Source organism: Protopterus annectens, chromosome 14.part0 (genome assembly GCF_019279795.1).
Source record: "Protopterus annectens isolate FY-2018-M chromosome 14.part0, PAN1.0, whole genome shotgun sequence".
NCBI classification, from domain to species: domain Eukaryota; kingdom Metazoa; phylum Chordata; order Ceratodontiformes; family Protopteridae; genus Protopterus; species Protopterus annectens.
Window position 1 is genome coordinate 1,002,917,767 of NC_056748.1, and position 14,239 is coordinate 1,002,932,005.

Genomic DNA, 14,239 nt, shown 5'->3' on the forward strand with positions numbered 1-14,239 from the left:
CACATACAATAAGTTAATCCATTTATTATTCCTTGTCATACAGTATATGAATGATTTGCTCCATTGTACAGAGTCAAATAAAAAGTCACACAACTATTTTCATATTTACAGAAAAAGAATTTGCCTTTTTCTGGGAGCTCAGATAAGGTACTGTATTTTTAGGTCTACAAGTGATTTTAAGGAATACTTGACAGACAGGTGAGAAGGGGCAGGGCTGAGTCCTTGTCAAGAAAACATGTACATCTGTATGCTGTTTTAAGATGGTTTATTAGATTTGTCCTGAAAAGAGAATATTCTTTATTCTGTACAAGTTCTGTGGGAAGGTGGTTCCAGTCAGCAGAGATAATTTTGCTGAAGGTTTTTCTCTGGATTTGAGTACAAAAATGGGTCTGGACATTAGTAAATCTACAGAAGGATTGTATGGCTGTTTCAGTTTTGCTGTTATTGTGGACCAAGTGGAAGCTGGAAGAGTGGTGTGGGGTGGGATGAGTGATGTGAAACTTACATGAACACACTGACCTGGTAGGGAAACTGATGGTGGCATCTTCCCCTATATTGACCTTACATTTTATACAGTGCTGTAGGCCAGTCTCCATGAGGACAGGGAACAGGAGGTAGATGTGTGTAGAATATACTGAAGCCTGCAATGTTAAATGTTCCAAGGGCAATGTTAGGAAAGAGACATACATCTGTATCAGGTCTTAGATGGTCCCACAGTGGTGGTGATAAAGCTTGCATCTCTAGAATGGGATAGGGTAGGGTTAGGGTTGTACAGTAAAAGAAGTTGTAATGGCTACCAGACTGATAACTCCCTGATTGGCTGTTGTCTTACTATAAATGAATGAAGATGGAATGGCTGTCACCCTGGGAGTTACAGGCTGTCTAAAACATTCCTTGAGTATACCCCTGTGATGTCCCCGCTCTGAGTCAGTAATCAAGGAGTCTCAATCCTAACACTGACACAGGTGAGGGACGTTGACTTGGAACAAAAATAGATGCAGGCAATATTTTGCACAAAGTAAAATTTCCCTTATGAGCATATAGGGAACACCCTCTTTAATGGGGCTGGGTTTCTCTCTCTCACTCCAGGCCCCCAGACTCCCCACTGGCACAGATGTAAGGTTGAGTCCTCAGCCAAGTGTTCCAAGCCAAGTCCTCCACCACCCTCTCCATGATACTAGTGCTCTGTGTCCCTCCTCCAAGTAGCTGACACACACACTGTATGAGATTTGATTTTCACACACACACACACACACACACACACACACACACACACACACACACACACCTAGGAAAGGCTTGAACAGTGTTACTAGCTACCTTTGCCCATACTAGAAGGTAGTTATACTGTCACTAGCCATCTGCTCTAAGGCTCTTACAAGTGTACCCAATTATACTGAGTAAAATTAACACTAATACAAATGGTAGTGTTTGACCAATGCGGCAAGGCTTTCAGGAGTGGCCACAGTGTCAACAAAAAAGTACAAGTGCTCTCAAAGGTTAAAACAGTCTCTAAAAGACCAGCCACAATGAAAAGTTTAAATATATTTAATAATAATAAAACAACATGAAAATACTAAATATCTATTTACAACAAACACCAGAGTTTCCATCACAGGATATATTAAAAACAACACAGATGGATAGATTCACAGTTACAGAAAAAACAGTACTTAACTAAGCTGTATTTTCCTGACTGATATAATGAATTATTATACCCTAGTTACTTACTAAAGCAAGGCAAGATGAAGTGTGTGAGTGGTCTTCCTTCTTTGTCAGGTTTCAAAAAAGACTGCCCTGAGACTTCTGTCTCATCTAGTATTAAAACATCATTTCAGTTCTGGATTACAGAATGACATCACATACATCTAGTCATCTGTCTCCAGTTCCCACACTACCCCCTTAAACTAGAAACTAAGCCATAATTTAGCACATATTTATTACTATACACACAGATAGAGCTTTGCTAAGATGTGTTATAGCATTTGGAAGATATAAAACCATTTCAAAACTTCCACCCTTCCAGGGTAGCAATTAGTTCACTTTCTAAGGACAATACAGTTGGATTACTAGTCCTGGTTTTCACAGAGATTTCATCTCTGGCTGCAGTCAGAAGTGTAAGATGCTATTTTTATGGGCTAAAACAGGTGATTTAATTTCAGACTATTTTTCAAAGTTAGCTGCACTGAGATTAACATCTTCTCTTCCAGTATCCTCTGTTACAATATATTCATTTCAACAGTTACAATACAGTCTCTCATACAGGTGTATTTCTGTTCTGTCCAGCAGGGCCCACTATTGGTACATTTTTAAAACAAGCAGCTTTACAAATACATTTTTCAACCCAAGCATCTGTACAAATCAGCTTGATATACAAATGATGTACAATTCTTTACAAAACTCCAGCTATCTATGGTGGCTTATGTTACAGTGTTACACATCCACTGCCCTAGTTCTTCTGGCATAGCTGGCAATACCTCACATTATCACAGCCCCAATCCATTCATCCATCCTTAACCCCTTTTCCCATTTTGCACATAGGGTCAGAGTGTCACTTCAGCAGTGACAATCATCTCGAGCCAAGGTTTACACTGGTGGGTGGCTAGCCCTGCCATGGTAGTTCATTCGTACCACTCACACACACATACTCTCACCTATGGCCAATTTAGAGTGTCCAATCCACCTACAGTTCCTTAAAGTATAATTCCACAAGTTAGACCCAACTGGGTTCACACACACCACTCTTGCAGGGATTTCTGAGCAAGTCCCTGCTCACCCGTTATTGAACTCCAACTGAGGAACAAACTCCTTGGTTGTAGCCCTACATCCTATTTCTTTTATATCAGCATACTTGACAACCAGTGTCTTGCTAAGATGGCTATAAAGGGAGTTGTAAGAACATTCCCACACTTAATGCTGGAACATATTTAAAGGCACATTCTTCATATACTACAACCAATATGTTGCTATTTACATATTGTAAGAAACTGGGTGCTGATAACATTTGTTGACAGAAGCACAAACAATTTGCTATCTCCTTCTCTCTCCCACTCTACCTCAGTGCCTTCAGCAGCCAAAGTATTTTGTCCTTACTTTTGGTGTTCCTACTACTGAGAAACTGCAACTTACCAAAACTGGCTAGATTTAGTCACTTCCTGTCAGGTTTCTCTGACAGGTGGCAAAATTCAAATGAGAAACCCTATAAAAAGGAGTTTCTCTTATAAAGTCCTCCCATTGAAGGGTAAGAATGGAAAAAAGTAAAAGTTTTTCACAGAGCCTGTAATTTAACAATAGTATTAGTTGTATGGTTCACCCAGCGTCTATAAGAAAAATCGTTGTACACACAGTATAATGTTCAGGTAGACAGTCTTTAGGCACAAAACTGTAGTGAAAAACAGAGACTCTTACCATTAGTTTAGAAATACAAAAGTGGACTTCCATTAAATAGGGAAAACAAACAACAAGTCTTTTAATGCTGACTTGAATACACACCAGAGGAATTTTTACCAAACCATCTCTTGTGGTAAACTGATGATTCTAGTAGAATGCCTTAGGGCCAGCAAGTCACTCCAACAAGCTGAAGGCTCCTTTCCTGATCCCTCCTGTAGGATATGCAGCTTCCATCTTTTCATTCAATTTCTCAAGGTACACATCTCCTGAAAAACAGTGTACCCAGCTCCACTTCCTCTTCTCCTGAGTCCTCCAGAGCATGCTCAATGAATCTATGACTGTACACAACTAGGCATATTTTGTGTTTGACCACTGATTATATAGAGAGCTGCCTCTCCCTCTTTACCTAACTACCTGTCTGATAGGTAAGGGTTTAGAGGGTTAGCTACCTATCATACTCTGTCAAATCCCAAAATCTGTGGAACTTGTAATAGGATATTCAAAGCTGTTTTCAATGTCCCATAGGCCTAGCAATTCTACATAACCCTGCTGGTACTACCTGCCAGCCTCATCCTGGTAATGCCATCATGCTATGTTATAGATGTCTTCCTGTCTCAGCTTGAAGCCATTGGCTTTGGGCAAGCAGGAAGGACTGCAAGTGTTTTCAGACCTTTCACATTTGCATTGCAATGGTGTGCACTAGGCTGGTCCTAAATCTTAAACTGAAATGACTACAGAGCATGGGGCCACCTATAGTGTTTGATATTATATTTCTTCTGATGTTGTAGGTTTTGAAGTGGAAGAGGGGGTGCTGTAACAAGATTAAATTCCCTTGGTAGGAAATGTATTTTGACTGGTGGGGAGTAGGACGAGGACATGGTCCCCTACCAGAAATTTTATGTGGTGGGCATTCCAGTTATATAATCCTTTTCCACCCTTTTATACTTGACTATTATTTTGCATACTTCTTGGGTTTTGTGGGGCACATCCTTGCAGTCTAGTGATGTTGCACAGGAATAATCCCTTCTATGGACTGTGGGGGGGGCATCATGGTTGAAATCTGTTATCCTTGGTGATGAGTAGTGGTACAGAGGAATAACCCCTTCTATGAAAGCTGGGAGGGTACAGGCTTACAATCTCTTACCCCTGGCTCTAGTGTAGATGCAGAGGAGTAGTCCCTTCTATGGGGGGGGGTACAGGGTTGAAATCTTATCCCTGGTGATGAGTGGTGGTGCAAAGGAGTAATCCCTTTGATGGAACGTGGGAGTGTACAGGGTTGGAATCCCTTATTCCTGGGGTCTAGTGGTGTTGCTGAGGGGTAATCCCTTCTATGGGAGGTGGGAGGGTACAGATTTGAAATATCTCATCAGTGGTGCCTAGTGTTCCCCTATTCCATGCTTTTTTAAAGCCTGTGTCTTTAAAGCATGCTATATAGAGAGTCCCTTGTACCTTGTTTTCCTAGTTGAACAGTTCTCGTTACTGTTCTCTCAACCCACATTACATGTAGGTGCAGTTAAGTTATTTCTTATGTCTAGTGTTCCCCCTAACCCATGTTATGCATAAGTGCAATTCAGGCATGAATGCATAAAACTATCCCTGGTGGCTAGTGTTTCCCCCTCCTCTTCCACTGTTATTCTGTTTAAGTGCCATAAAAGCATGAGTTTAAAGAGTTATCCCTGATGGTTAGTGGCTCCCCCTATACAATGTAGTAGGCTTTGATGGTTAGTCTAGGGGTGTGTGGAAGTATGACAGCCATGCCACCCCATCCACCTGTGCACTCACTCACTCAATCTCTCACACACACACACACACACACACACACACACACACACACACACACACACACACACACACACACACACACACATTAATTACAGTCACAGAGACACATGCACAAAATCACACATGCACACACACACACACACACACACACACACACACACACACACACACACACACACACACACACACACACAAGCACCTAACCTACATCCTCACTTACTCCCCAACTGCTACTTCCCTGGCAGAAACACACACTCACACATACAGCCCCTCATATATACACACACCACTAACCTCTCCAGCACTTACCTCTACCATGATGGATGAAAACAACGTTTTTTCCGTGTTCTTTACTGCAACGGTCCAAGAGCAGCAGTGTTACTATAAATGGCTGAGTGATTCTCTGAATGTCTCAGCTACATAGACAGTTTATAGCAGGGACTTCAAAGGGGAAAGCACATGGCTAATTAGCATGCAACATAGCATTGGTGACAGCAAACTGTGGTGTTGCACATCTTTATACAAAAAACTGATGAGGGCTGTGTATAAATCTGAAAAACCTACTGGGAGGTGCGTGTACACCTCTCTGCAACTGTTATGATTCTGACCCTACATCTAATAATCCCCTGAAATCACACCCATATAATAACTCAAAACGTATAAAGATATTGGAGGCGTGAGGGTCTCCCTTACTGAAGACATAATACAGGGTATCAGTTTCTAGTATTCTCTACAACATGGACTTTAAGGTTCTGTTGAAGCTGTCTACCAGGCTATCCATTTGAGGGCTATTTACTGAGGTAGAAATATACATGAAAGGCCTGGTAGAAGTGTTTTATAATTTTGGACATGAATAGGTTCATAGATTCATAGGTGTTTACTATGCTAATAACCACAAGGGCCTTTTTAAGCCTAGCCTTGCATCCCAAATCTCTGACAAGTTCTCATACTCTTGATAATTGTAAGAAGGGGCTTGAGAGATGAAACATTTACAAGCAGGTGCCTGGGAAGTTAACCATTTACAGGTTGCCTCCGTCCATTAGATTAACCATTTACAAGCTGTGTCAGTCCATTAGAGACATAGATGCCAAACCAGGGATGCATTTACTGTTCCCTATCCAAGTGTCCAAGTTACACTTGAATTGGCTAGTGGGGAACTCTGATTCACATTGCTGGGGAGCCTATTCCAGAGAAGGGGTAGTGTTTGGGCTACATATCTGTCTCTCCAGCAGGTCCTATTTATATCACAGGCATGGTTTAAGTCTTTAGAATGGGTAATTGTGCTGCTATTTTTTATGTGGATATGCAGAAGGTCCATCAAAGTGGGGTATGACAAGGCCTTGTATGCCAGCCATAGATCTTATCTCAACAGCCTGTAGGACACAGACTATAGGGATAGGGCCTTGAGGTCATCTGTATATGACATGTATTCTTTTAGTGAGGAACCTCTGTGGATGTTCCATTTGTTGGATATGAATGGCTAGGTACATAACAAAGGGGGAATTGTACTCAACAGTACTCTGGTTCATCATCATTTTATACTTATTCCTGGAAAAATTCAAACCACCTCTTTAGCTATAGCCTTGAAGTTGGCTTTCTGAAGGGGTAGTTGCCTCAGGAAAGCATACAGCATAATCGAGGATAACAAACATTAGTAAATTTGATCAGAGGGCCCTCAAAAGTCCACAGATATAATTTTGAAAAGGACCTTTATTATGGACATTGGTATTAATGGCCTCTTAAACCCAAGATTGGGAGTGGGCATTTTCAGATGATTAACATAGAAATGTTCTACCTTTTTCTTTATTTCTGTCATAGGTTCATAGGTTGGTACTAGGCTATTGGGTTATTTTGCATTTGTTACTTTTGTAATTTAGTTATGTCTTAACTATTTAATTTTTGGTTAGCACAGTCAAAATCTTGTCCATTTTGCAGATGATGTACAATGGTTAGTTATGGTTACACTTTCATTTCATGTTTTATTTCCAAATTATTTTCATTTTTATAATTAATTTTCATTTGTAATGAATAGAAAGAGGTAGACAGTGGTGCTTGATTTTGTGTGTGTGTTTTATTTTTGTGTGCAATGGCTGAAGCTATTTTTCCCATTACGGTGATTGGGAAATTTGATCTGTATTCAATATTTGCATTTTTGTTAACTTTTTTTTTCTTTTTTGGGGGTTGTTTTAAATGTGTTGTGGTATATGAAGTTGTGCTTTTGTTTGTAGTGTTTTTTTTTTTTTGTGTGTCAATGCAGTGTGAAATTTCATTTTGCATTTAGAAAGTAGCATAAATATGACAGCTTTAGAAGATATTTAGAGGCAATGCATATGCAGGAAGGTGCAGGTAAACTTTTTTACCTATTGTTTTAATAAACAGAAGTATAACAGTGTTTACCAGATATGTTCTTTATCGCATATTCATGTACTATAAGAATCTATCTGTCTCTCTCTCTCTCTCTATATATATATATATATATATATATATATATATATATATATATGTGTGTGTGTGTGTGTGTGTGTGTGTGTGTGTGTATATCTATCTATATAAGCAAAAAACAAAATACAGTCTGATGAAGCAGCTTTGAGGCTGTGAAAGCACTAACCTGTTTTTTTATCTTCTGTGCAATAAATTTTATGATTGATTTGGCTATGGTCTGGTACCTTTGTCTTCTTTATTGGATATTATCTATATATATCTATATATATATATATATATATATATATATATATATATATAGAGAGAGAGAGAGAGAGAGAGAGAGATAGTATATATCCAGCTATATATATATATATATATATATATATATATATATATATATATATATATATATATATATATATATATATATATATATATATATATATATATATATATATATATATATATATATATATATATATATATATATATATATATATATATTTCCTGATTCAATTCATGGCTGGGGTGTCTTCTGCGTGGAGTCTGCATGCCCTTCCTGTGTTCAGGTGTGTTTCCACCGGATGCTCCAGTTTCCTCCCACATTCCAACGACATGCAGCAGGTGGATTGGACACTCTAAATTGGCCCTAGGTGTGAGTGTGCGTGCGAGTGTGTGGTACCGGATGAACTACTGGGCTAGCTACCGTATGGTGCAAACCTTGGCTCTAGATGACTGTCATTGTTGAAGTGACACCCCCGACCCCAAGTGCAAAAATGGGAAAAGGGGTTAAGGATGAGTGGATATCTATATCTATATATATATATATATATATATATATATATATATAGATATATCAGTAAATATATGCACACAAACCACAGTTCATGTGGCCGAATGCTGATTTTCTTGACCGTGTGAACTCTCTACGAAACTCATTTTACCAAATGCCTGTGTTATGATTTTGCATCTTGCCAAAAGAGGTAAGTTGGTAAGTACTGGGGTGGGATTGTGGCACATGAGCATTTGCAGGTTATTGTTACAGTAAGAGCTAGGTAATGGGATAGATTTAATTATGCTTATGATTTCCTTTTTTTGGAAAGTAAGATGCAAGGTTGGGGGCAAAGGCAGGGTTAAGGTTATTATACATAAGTAAAATAGGGTTGGGGGGGCAAAGCTTATGACTAAACAATAAAAAGAGAAAAGAGCAACAAAATATAATAGAAAAGTAAAAATCAGCTCAATGGGTTAGATGAAGGTTTAGTAAAGTATAAAAATATATGAATATTAAGAACAAAATCTCTTTACAGATTCAAATGCATGCCATAAAATGATAGAATTGAAGTGCTCTTAGGAAAAAGGGTATAAATGTATCTTTCTCATTACCTTCTTACCAGACTTGACAGCTTTTACATAATAAAGGATTAAAAGTGACACTCCAGATTTAAAGTACTTATGCCCAATGGTTATAAATCCATTTTAACAGCAGGCAAGGTCTGTGAAGAGGCAGCAGTACTGTTTTAACTACACAGTGAAATCCTGCATATAAACACTGGTCATCCAGCTGCATCAGTTGTCATTGCTGACCCCTTCTGTCTTTTTATTAGCCAGTAAATAAAGGCCAGATACTCCACATAGAAGTGATGCATGTCTCACCACAGAATGTTCTAAAACAGTTGAAATACCTTCCAAAACCAGCCCTTATTAAAATCTTACAGGCCTAAAGACTTCAATATAAATCTGCTGGATCCCTTCAAAACCAGTATTTATGACCATCACCTTAGCCAAGTAGTAACAAACGCAACTTTCACATTAAAGAATTACACTTGTCTAGATCACATTATAACAAATATTCATAATTACGTTTCCTCTGTTTCTTTACCTCTGCTTTTCCCTAAGCGACCATTCTGCAATACATTCAAATATTAATAACTTATGCAGCCCATCAGGCTATTATCATTCAAAGGAAAACTTGCCTTTAACTTCACAGAAGTGAAAGATCACCTTAGTTTAGTTGATTGTGCCCCAGTTGTCAACAATCTACAGCCTGATCAGGCTGTTTCCTGCTAACAAATACAGTTACAATGTTACAAGCCAAATTCTTTCCAGTAATAACTACAGGACTCAGATATAAACAGGCACCTTAGTTACTAAAGAATGGCAAGCACTATTACATTAACAGACAAAGCCTGGATAGAATGAAAATCCACCCTGCCCATGCCACTGACCAAAGTTCTTCTTCATAACTTAGCTTTAAAAAAATCTATTTCTTGACTTTAAGTTTTGCACCCAGGTTCAACGATTTTTCTGTTCTCAGGTATCCTTATAAGTTTCAGAAACAAGTTAATCCCTTAGCAGGCCGTACCTGAAAAAGGCTTCCACAAAGAAAATGCTATTCTTTGTGCTGACAACTCACTGCTGCAGACTCTCTCTGAATTTTATAAGCAGTCAGCAGTCCCATCTGCTGTGATTAATTCCACAACTCAGTTTTATATGTTCTTGTCCTCTACCTGAAACAGAGGAAAAGACAGTGAAGCTGTACACGGACATATCCCAGTTGATGATAGAGCAGGTACTGACACTATAGCAGCCTGACCAGTCATAGCCTGAAAAGATCATGCAATTGCCTCCCCCCAACTAAATATTTAACTTTTTCCTGACCCATAATTATATACCAGACATTTGGAAGAATGTGGTAAAAAAAACTCTCATATATGTTTCTAAACATTAAACTTTGTCCGTTCTTCATACTACCAATACTAGACAAACACCAATTCCATTTACATTAAAACTAATCTCTACAGTCTAGGTACCTGCATGGCTTTTGGACTAAATACCTCCACTGGACTATGGATCCTTAATGATGACATTTTGCTCACTATGGACAAATGCTACCTCTCTGGCTCTATTTTATAGACCACTTCAAAGCCTTTAATGTAGTATACCACTCTGTCCTTCAAAACGCCCTGCTAACAAATGGAAAGACCAAATGCAAGCCCATCTTACAAAAGACCCCTTAATCTTACAATCAGATCCAGTGCTTCCAAATGCTCTACTTTTATCAGATGAGTATCCCAAGGCTCAGTTCTTGCATTTCTCCTGGTCACCATCTAGAACCCCCGTGTGGGAGTTTGTGACTTGTGCACACCTGCTGCTATCAACTTCATGGCTGGTGCAAATCCAGTTTAAGATAAAATTTCCCTGCAGCAATCATTTAATGGAGTTGTCATTTTTAGTGAATAGGTAGAAAATTGCGATAGCTACTAGAAAATGTATTCATTTCTTTAGTGCAGTCTGGTAACCAGCTAAGTTGGCTGGTAAGTACACTCATTTCAGCAGTGACCAAGACAATATGGCAGAAAAACAATTATACAGAAATATCTAGTACACACTGGGAACAGTTGGTTGCTTGTATTACACATTGGCAATATGTAAAAACTGATCCATAACAGTAGTAGTTGAATTAATTATACAGGAATCCTATTTTTTAACATATATACAATATATGCAATTTCTCTGGCAACAGTAATAAACGAGAAATTATGTAGGTGCTGGCACTTAGATGATGTTTAACCATTGCCACAGAAGCAGGTTTTATTCTATGATAGGTGGTCATTTAGTTTTGTCTTAAAGACCTGCACATTTTTTTTTGCTGTTATTTGACTTCAAATGGGACACCATTCTATACAGAGGTACTTATCTTAGAGAAGACTCTTTCACTAATGGTGGTTTAAAATGTGGTCTGACAAGTGAGATGATTTGTTTAATGTTCTCTGTAAGGGGTTATGTTTTCTGTGTTAGTTTAGATTTTAAAGGTGGACACTGGCCCCATATTTTGATTTTGAAAATTAGGGAGCTAAGAAGAAGAGTGTCTCTGCTATATATGGGTGGCCATCTAAAGCTTTTAAGTAAGTTGATGGCTGCGAGAGTCTGCGAGTAAAACAAACTTGCGTTTCTTGTTACAACAGTCTGTAGATTGTTTGTGACAGAACTGGAATGTAAGGTTAACATTGGGAAACTATATTCAATTTTGGGGATAAGCACAATTCTTACCAGGGCACTGTAGGCGACAGAAAGTGGGCTATCCTATAGCATGGCTTGAGGTGAGTAAATCGACTAGCTGCTGATTTAAAATACGGACAGAAACATCTGTGTATGAGGGGGAAACATGTAACAGAATCATTGCAAGCTACATGCAGGACTTTCCTTCTCTATCTTATTAACACAATTATGCACTCTGAGTGATAAACTTTAATCCCTGCTTGTTCAAGTGCTTAATTCTCTTGTCAAATATGCACGTTTGTTTATTTGTTTTTTTGTTTTGGTATTATCAGGCATAGGACATGTATGCCACATTGGGTATACTTTTGTTTTGGGAAAAGATATATCCGTCTAACTATCCATATTTATATACATTTGTAATCAGATGTGATTCGAATGCTCTACAATTTTGTTTTTAAGGCATATTTATCAGTTTATTGTTATATTCTTTGATAAATAGCTTTATTCTCAAAAAACAAGTTGGCTAAATTGGGTTATTGCCTAATGGATTTATTTCAGGAGTTCTGTTTTGTAGTGAAAAGGAATACTTTTCAGAAACATGCAGTGTATGGGTCTCAGAATGGCATACACATATGGGAAGGGATGTTATTTCTTGGAAGCCGCTGTACAGTTCTAAAACTCCTGGTTATGCACCTGTATTCATTAACTTACAAATGTATACAAAACCTTGTTTTATTAAATACTTTACCAAAGTTGTGTGGTATTCCCTTTACACAAACACTCTTACACACACACACACACACACACACACACACACACACACACACACACACACACACCGCATATAATTTCTGTCTCTTTCTGAATACTCTTCATGTGTGTCCAAAATATAAATTATTATCCCATTTTTAATGCAATAACTTTTCTGAAGATAAATCAACTGCAGAATGGTCTGAAATTAAAATTCTCCTTCTTGTATTTCTTTCTCCCTTTGTCTTGTTCATTTTTAGTTTTTATTTTTGTTTTTGTTTTTTTCATTAGCATTTATTCTTTGGTCATAGTTCTTCCAGTCAGCCAAAAAAGGTAAGTTGTTTGCCTTATTGAATATTTCATATGCATGCAGTTCAACATTACTTGTGTTTGTGATAGTTCTGCTTCTGACCTTTCTCAAGCTTTAATTCTTCCATAACCATGTTTTCACATATTGCTGAAATGAACAATAAATAGTCATCCTGTTACTTCTAAGTTTTCAGCATTCGGCTGCACAAAAGGGAAAACCAAAGTCCGAAAATGTGAGGCTGAATTTTGTATTTGTATAGTCAATCAAAGATTAGGAAGACTTGAATGAAGGAAACAGGCAACACTGCCACCCAAAAAGAAATGTTTATAACCTTCCCTTACAGTTAGTTACAATAATTGCAGTGACTCAGAAGCAGAACCTCCTAGATTACAGGAATGGCTTTGCCAATGCATAAAAATGTCTTTCACTTGATTGATTATTTTCTCTTTGAGCTTTGATAATGGCATAACTAAATCCATTACTGACTGTATAACTTATCATTTCCAGTACAGTTGTATGGACCATGGTAGTTTCCATCGTCACATTAAATTTCATACATTGCAGATTATTCTTTAGCTTTTATACAACTGGTTAACAGCTTTCCATTTCAAAGGGATATTGTGTAATTTCCCAGTTGCTTGATCCATAAGCAAAAAATCATGCTTATAACAATATTGAATGTGTATTGAATTTGCTAGATGTAGAACAGTGCCTACAGATGGTCATAATCTCCTTACATAGAAAGGGGATATGAACGGATATGCTTTGTATTAAAAAAGAATATGTTTGCCACTGACAATCATGCAGTCAAAGCTAAATTGGTGTATGAAAATAAATACAGTGAAGAAATAATGACAATGTCCAAAATTAAGAAAATATATTTTCCAAAATAAATAATAGCTGGTAAGTTTTATGATTTCTCAATAGTATGTGAGAAAACATTAAGAATTCTGTTCTGACAGTTACAGACATAAGTTTTAAGCACTATACACATTGCTGTAAAGGCAATTTTATACAAGATTTGTGAAACCTTTTTTCAGGAGTAAGAAGATAATTAGCAGTAAATTTTCATGTAATTGTTGACAACTGATGAATTTATAAGGTTCTGTGGAAAACTGTATGATATAGTGGGAGTATTTTTTTTTTAATTTTGTTATTTTTGACCTTGATCTTTTGGCACTTTAATTTGTTATGCAACTATCTAACTAGCTATATGTGTGTCTGTGTGTGTCTGTGTGTGTGTGTGTGTGTGTGTGTGTGTGTATATATATATATATACACACACACACACACATATATATATATATATATATGTACATATATATATGTACATATATATATTTATATATATATATATATATATATATATATATATATATATATATATATATAGGATCTATATTAAAACATCGAAGTTTCAAAACTTTGAATGTTCTAATATCGACCCCTATAGGTATATATCGAAAGCTGACAACATCGAACATACAGAACAGCGATTTTTTTTCCCAGGGAAAAAATTTGCTGTTCCAAAACACATACACACAACACAAGCACACCAAACAAACAGCAATCCACACACAT

General features: G+C 37.4%; 1 protein-coding gene across 1 annotated transcript in view; it reads left to right on the forward strand.

Annotated features, from left to right (window-relative positions):
* The window catches only part of JAKMIP3 (Janus kinase and microtubule interacting protein 3), a 1,929,353-nt gene that overhangs the window by 1,590,695 nt on the left and 324,419 nt on the right, over nt 1-14,239 (forward strand). Inside the window, exon 23 of the mRNA XM_044056811.1 lies at nt 12,609-12,681. Coding sequence (XP_043912746.1) covers nt 12,609-12,659 — 51 coding nt within the window. The 3' untranslated portion in view covers nt 12,660-12,681. The remainder of the gene's footprint in view (nt 1-12,608; nt 12,682-14,239) is intronic.